The sequence below is a fragment of the Alexandromys fortis genome, unplaced genomic scaffold (assembly GCF_014885135.2).
Source record: "Alexandromys fortis isolate MF-2015 unplaced genomic scaffold, M_Fortis_MF-2015_v1.1 scaffold_89, whole genome shotgun sequence".
Lineage (NCBI taxonomy): Eukaryota > Metazoa > Chordata > Mammalia > Rodentia > Cricetidae > Alexandromys > Alexandromys fortis.
This window is the reverse complement of record NW_026067973.1, coordinates 1,975,266-1,981,730: the sequence shown is the minus strand read 5'-3', so window position 1 is coordinate 1,981,730 and position 6,465 is coordinate 1,975,266. Positions and strand designations below refer to the sequence as shown.

The following is a 6,465-nucleotide window of genomic DNA, read 5'->3' as shown; positions in this document are numbered from 1 at the left end:
CCATCTCTTAGGCCAGCGCCTAAGAGACACAATGCTTTAAGCATTGTGACAGACAGGCAGGCCATCCCTCAAGAGGCTGCTGAGCAGAGCGTGTCAGGGCTCTCTGCAAGCTCCAGCGCCTGCTCCACCCTGACTCCTTCACATCCTGTGGTTTCTGTCACACCGCTCTGCAGTCAACAGGTTTAGCCAACAGGTGGAGAAATTTACACTTTGCCGTAGGATAGAGGAGGATGGTTTACTTTTACATAAATAAATTCAAGGACACAGGCCCTGCAAGAAGGCACTTGCTGTGTGACGAACTGTCTTGCTGCCCTCCTGGGGCCCCTGTCAACATGAAACCCGGTCTCCAGGCACACAATGCCACCAAAGCCGTTTTTGGCTTGTCTGGTGCTTGGAAGTTTGATTAGAACCTCCAGGGCCTTTGTTAACTGGCAGTGGCTAAAAGACTGTAAATGGGGTGTGTGTTTCCTGATAGACTGACATCTTTTCTGCCTTCTCCTCTCTGTCCTCTCTGTCACACCAACCCCCGAGCCTCAGATAGGCTCCCCCACAGTGCCACCCTGTCCCTGCCAGATGCTGCTCAGCTTGGACCAGCATTGTCCTCATCCCCACCTCAGGCCAGCCCCCAAGGAATCACATGGCAACCAACGGGGGCTAATTTCTCAGTTGCTTTATTGAGTAGTTAGATGAGACATCACCTCCTGCAGGACAAGTGTCCTCAAGCAGGTACAAGGAGTGTTTAGGGGCAGACTGGCAGACAGGGGGTGGGGCGGGGCAGACAAGGGGTGGGGCAGGGCAGACAGGGGGTGGGGCAGGGCAGGTGTCTGCTGCTGGGATGGGTTTCGGGCACCAGGGACAGGTCAGCTCTCCACGGGGCTGGGTTTGGGGTTGGGCTCCTGGACCTGCTCGGCGACGGGGAGGGCCAGGGTCTGGTCTGGGCTCTCCTTTTTCTCCAGGCTTCCCATAAAGAAGCTGACCTTTTCCCTCAGGTTCTTCTCCAGGAAGCTCAAGTGGCTTTGCACGTCCCCCGAATTGGAGCCCAGCTGCTGCCTGAACTGCTCCATCTGCTGCACCAGGGCCTTGTTGAACATCTCCCCCAGGGGCTCCACGGTGCGCCGGAACTCCTCCACCTGCTGGTCCAGCTGGCTGTTCAGGTCTTCCAGAGACTTCTGCAGGCCCTCGGTGTTGCCCTTCAGCTTGCTGTGCACGTCTTCCACCAGCGGTGCCAGTTTCTTCTGCAGCTGCTCGATGTTGGTGGAGACCTTGGTCTGAAGCTCCTCGGCGTTCTTCTTCATCTGGAAGGCCAGGCCCTCGAGCTGGTGGTTGAGTTTCTCCTGCACGCCCTCGGCGAGGGGGGCCAGGCTGCTGTGCAGCTCCTGCAGGTTCTGATCGATTGTAGCCTTCAGCTCGCTGGCACGGGGGGTCAGGCTCGCCTTGAGCTCTTCCACGTTCTGGTTAAACTTGTCCTTGAACTCATTGGCAAAGGGTGTCATTGAGGCCTGCAGGTTGTCCACATTCTCCTGCAGCGTGGTCTGCATGCGCTGCATGTAGGGGGTCAGCTGGCGCTTCAGCTCCTGTGCCTGGGTGTTGACCTGGGTTTTCAGCCCCTCGGCATAGGGACCCAGTTGCTGCTGCAACTTCTGCACGTTTTCCCCGAATGTCTGGCTCACGGTGTTGGCGTGGGGCATCATGCGTGCTCGTAGGTCCTCCAGTTCCTTTTTAATCTCTTCCTTTACCCTCTCTGTATCCTTGGCCAGGCGCTCACCGAGTTCCACGGCAAAGGGCACCAGCTTCTTCTGCAGGTCATCTGCATATGTATTCACGTTCCCAAGTTTGTCCTGGAAGAGGGTGCTTCAGGGAAAGGTGGAGAGAAGCCCTGTTACACTTGGCAGTAGAGACTCTGCTTTATGTACCTGTCTAGGTCAGGAGTGTGTCCATGGGAACCAAGACCTCCATCTTGTCCCTGTGGCCCTCCCTGGGGTAGGTCATGCTTTCAGGAAATCTACTAGGATTAGTGTTCCTTTGGATTTTTATCTGCAAGACTTCTGCTCGGCTTCAGCATCCTTATCTACCTGTCACGTGACTCCTTTCCTTGTGATTAAAGAACAGAACAGGACTGGACTTTAACTCCTGCCCCCTACCTCCCAGGCAAGGGTCACATTGTGCAACCTTGCAGTCCTCCAGCGGCGCAAGGTCTGAAGTCCTTGCTCACGATCAGAGCATCTGCAGACATTCCAACCTCTCTTCCCCTGACTTCGCAGGCACCCATGTTTCTAGAAATCCCACCTCACAGGACATGTCTTCTTTCTCCTTCTACCACGAGCTTGCAATGGGATTTGGCTATTTACCAAACTTAGCACACTTAGGAAGATACTATAGGGATTGATGCCTGGGCCCAACTTCCCTGTTTATAGGGACAGTCTAGGTCCAGAGAGGCCAGAGTCCCCTAGTGAGAAAGGAAGGATCCCAAGTGTTGGCGTCCCACCTCTCATCAGCTTTGGCCTTCAAGAAAGCCTGGCGTTGCAGGCTGACCCCACTTACTTGAGCTGTTGGGTAATGTCTGACTTCTGGATTTTCTCCATAGCCTCCTTGGCATTGTTGCCTAGCTGAATGAAGTAGTCCCACACCACAGTGGCCACCTGGTCCTCACTGACCTCAGCCCGGGTGCCTGGGAAGAGAGCAGCCACAAGTCATGAACAGTGTACATTCCTCTTCTGGACCCTTGCCTCAGCTCTGAGCTGGATGGTGCTGGAGTTGGGGTAACCCAACCCATTTCTCCATCTCCGGGTTAACCCGGAGAGCCCTGGTACCAACAAGGGTCTGTTCTCGTAGGAGCAGCAAACCCAAGGCCACCCTCAGCTGTTCTCTAGTTCTAGAGCTGCCTTTCCACGCTGCCTCTCGTACGCAGCGGCGGCTAGAGAGCTGTGTCTACTTACCCGTGATAGCCACCAGGGCCAGGGTTAGCACCACAGCCTTCAGGAACATCCTGGGCTCCTCGCTGGCCTGCAACAGTCTTGGCTACACTGGATGTTTCCGGTAGTGAGAAGAAACACTTCACCTGTGTCGCTGCGGAACTGACTGCAGGCAAAGCCAGCCACGCATTTAAAGCCCCTCCAGCCCTCTCTCCCCGCCTCCTCACCAGTGTGTGGCTCCACGTTGGAAGGTGACACACCTTCCCAGGAGGCCTCTTGGACTTTAGTGACCCTAAGAAGACAACGTGGAAGCTGACGGAACACAGGCAGCAGGGGGAAGCGGCCTTGTTGGGTTGGCCCCACCCTCCCTGTTCAGGAGTCTGGGAAGGGGACCTGGGAACTTCAAGAGAAACAAGCCTGGGAGACAAGGGGTGTCCCTGAGCAGGACTGAGGCCCCAGAGGCCCCATTGGCAGCTCTGGGTTTGTGCCAGGCTTGGGGAACAAGGTCCAGGTCTCCTCTTTCTGCCCCAGTGAGACAGGCCCTCTCTGACAGCTGTCGCCAACCCAAACTCTGTCTCAGAACATCAGCTATGGACAAAACACCAGGCCCATTCAGGGCTGCAGCAGGCAGTGAGCTGTGGCCTAGGTATCTGCGACAACCCTTGGTCAGAACCCAGGATTGAAGGGGTTAAGCGTAAGTGTGCTTTATGTCTCATGACTGTCAAGCTGAATCACCTCAGTCTAGTTATCTGAAGCCCCAAGCCTCAGTTTCCCCTTTGGACAATGTATAATTTGTTATATTAAATTATACAGTACTTGTGAAACGGGCAAGGGGCTTAGCCGGAAGTAAGTGCTGAGGCTAATGACGGTGATCTTCCGTGGATCAGAGCTGGGAAGGTAGCAGAGAACCTGACCCTCTCTAGAGAGTGGCAGAGAGAGAGCCTCCCTTCCCCTCAGAGGGTCACCAAGTGGACTGGAGGCAACACCGAGACAGTGGGGCTGATTAAGGCTCGATCGCTATCCCACTGTCCTCAGCCACACTCAAGAGTCATACAGAATGGCCACCAACAGGAGGTGACAGACACTGCTGTGGAAAGTGAGTTTTTTGATCTCCTGCTAAGACTCCAAATGTGTCCACACATACAGTTGCAGGGGACATCCGGAGGAGAGGTTCCAGACTACGGTGAGTCCACACCCGGGACTGCATGATGATACCCATCATTGACTGCTGTCCACAAGATATCTGTGAAACAAGAACCCTCAGAAGAGACCACAGTTGTGCCAAGTTTGCTTTGCTACATCACCACCCATTTTTTAAATGTGTCCTGATTGGCTTGTCTCAGGGGACTAGAGACAGCTGCCCTCCCCTGCTGAGTCCCCATTATACTGCAATGTGTTCTCAAGTGGCCAGGAGTGAGATCCTTCATAAAGCAGCCACGCTTAGTGAGTTTCTTTTTTTCTTTTTTTTTTTTTACTTCTATTTGGTGGGGGTGGGTATGCCTGCACCACAACACATGAGTCGGGGTCAGAAGACAACTTGAGAATGTCATCAGGTTTGATGACTCAACCCACTGAGTCATCTTGTTGCCTCTCGGTGTTTTCTGAGTGCAGGCTCTGGAGTCTGACTGGGTTTACATATGAATTCTACGCAGTCTGGACCAGGTGGCCTTTGGCAAGTCTCATGACTCCTCTGAGTCTCAGTGGTAAACGATTATGTGAGATAATCCGGCACACAGTAGGTGCTCATTGAATATTAGCCATGTTTTGCCTCTAAAAAGGCTTCTCTCTCTCTGTACCACTGACTCATCGGTCTCCAGTTTACTCTGCCGAATCAGGCCTGGTCCACCCTGTGCTGGTCCCAAAGGTCAGAACTGACGGGGGACAAGTCACAAGGGATGCCTCGGCTGCAGCTCCACCTCCTGGACTTGCAGTCTGAGTACCAGGTGCCACCAGCATGGGACAGGTCCAGAGGTAGTTGCCCGTTTGTACCCTCTCTGAGAAGACCTATGTTACTTAAACTTGTTCAGGAAGGGTGCCAGTGATTGATTGGCAGATATGCATAGATATCCAAGTTGTCTGTGGACACAGAACTTGGCTCTGAGCTAAGAGACTGGGACAGCATGCATACATGTGCGCCCAGCATTCATGTATGTACGACCCTAGCACAGAGGGTGTACTGCCTCCTGACAAAGCATACATGAACATATTGACTTCTCCAAGACGAGGGCATATTCCATTTGCAGCTGCAAGTAATTTGCATAGGGGGTGGGGCAAAGTGAGAACCCCATAACTCAGCTGTTGGTGAACAGACCCACCTTGCAGCCAGCTGCAACAGTCAGGGGACATCAGGCACAGAGGGTCAAGGGGTCTTGGCACTCGCATCTCTGACCCTCCATCTGCTTGCCTGCATTCATCCAGAGCTCATGGCCAGTGACATGCTCTCCGTCATCTCTAGCCACCCTTAAATCTGCCCAGATAGGGTCGGAGCAGAGCCCTGGGACTCTCATCACCCAGCCTGCTCTTAGCCAGACAGGAGACTGGCAGCCGCTCTTGAGGGCCATCCTCAGTCCAAGACGTCTTTCCCACCGCGATGGTTAATGTTAACTGTCAATTGGGCAGAGCCTTGAACCACCTTGGAGAGGGGGTCTCTGGGTGAAGATCCTAGGCTGCAGAGAATGGAGACAGCTAGCCAAGCTGAGCTGAGAGCCAGCATTTCACAGCTCTCGGTTTTTAGTTGTGACCAGTTGCTTTAAACTCCTGCCACCAAGACTTCCCCACCGGTGAGCCAGGACAAAACCCTTGATTTGTGTTTGCCAAGATGCTGTATCATAGCGAGAGAAAGATACCCACCCACTGTTGGTTCCTCCCTGGGTCTGGGTCTGTAAGTCAAGTACAGTCCTCTCTGCAGAGGATTCTAGGCCAGAAAGCCACCAAGAACCCTCCTGAGGCCCAAGCTGGATGGCTGAGAAGTCACAAATATTCTGGAAGAGGCTCAGTCCCAGGCCCCAGGTCCCACGATACCCTGCAGGCCAGCTATGTGGGGTCCACACACCGTGTAGCTCAGTATCACATGGCTGGGGCTCTTGGCCAGCACGTTTGGGCTTTCTTTGATTCAGGGGGCATGTTCTGTGCAGTGAAGCTGGCAGGCTTCCCAGACCTCCTTCCCAGTGGAAAAGGACCCAGTGGGCCTGTCACAGCATTCTCAGGGCCAGGGACCTAGTACAGAATCCCAGGTTGGGATCTGAGTCCTGTTGTGCCCTTTGCCTCGGAGCAAGAGATAAGAAGAGGACTGAGCCGAGCAGTTCCTGCCACCACACACAGTGCCTGATCCTGGTACCTCTTCTCACTGTCCTTCCCTCCTGGCTGTCACCAAGGGCTTTTCTTAGAGGAAGCTTAGGTAGAAACAGCTGCCGAGGGCCAGCTCAGGTGCTGGGACCCAGCTTTTCCATGGCTGGGTGTTATGCACCGAGTAGGCCTCTGCCTGACTGGGCCTTTGGTTTTTTTTTATTTTTTTTATTTTATTTATTTTTTTTTTTTGGTTTTTCGAGTCTGT

General features: G+C 53.8%; 1 protein-coding gene and 1 long non-coding RNA gene across 2 annotated transcripts; one reads left to right on the top strand and one right to left on the bottom strand.

Annotated features, from left to right (window-relative positions):
* Positions 1-655: 655 nt before the first annotated feature.
* On the bottom strand, positions 656-3,104 carry Apoa4 (apolipoprotein A4). The gene is made up of 3 exons (XM_050156370.1): positions 2,937-3,104; positions 2,542-2,668; positions 656-1,851 (listed from the first exon to the last, which is right to left on the bottom strand). Exons 1-3 carry the CDS (start codon positions 2,983-2,985, stop codon positions 861-863), a joined length of 1,167 nt encoding a protein of 388 aa, XP_050012327.1. The 5' UTR covers positions 2,986-3,104; the 3' UTR covers positions 656-860.
* A 141-nt stretch (positions 3,105-3,245) lies between these two features.
* LOC126510060 (uncharacterized) lies at positions 3,246-4,362 on the top strand. The gene is made up of 2 exons (XR_007594313.1): positions 3,246-3,606; positions 4,059-4,362. It is a non-coding gene; the product is annotated as an uncharacterized lncRNA (long non-coding RNA).
* Positions 4,363-6,465: the final 2,103 nt, after the last annotated feature.

Bases quoted from the DNA above. Each gene is read 5' to 3' on its own strand.
- Apoa4 (XM_050156370.1), bottom strand. From the start codon at position 2,985: ATGTTCCTGAAGGCTGTGGTGCTAACCCTGGCCCTGGTGGCTATCACG. The intron at 2,669-2,936 runs GTAAGTAGACAC...CTCTCTTCCCAG, and splicing joins GGCCCTGGTGGCTATCACGG to GCACCCGGGCTGAGGTCAGT. The intron at 1,852-2,541 runs GTAAGTGGGGTC...CTTTCCCTGAAG, and splicing joins GACATTACCCAACAGCTCAA to CACCCTCTTCCAGGACAAAC.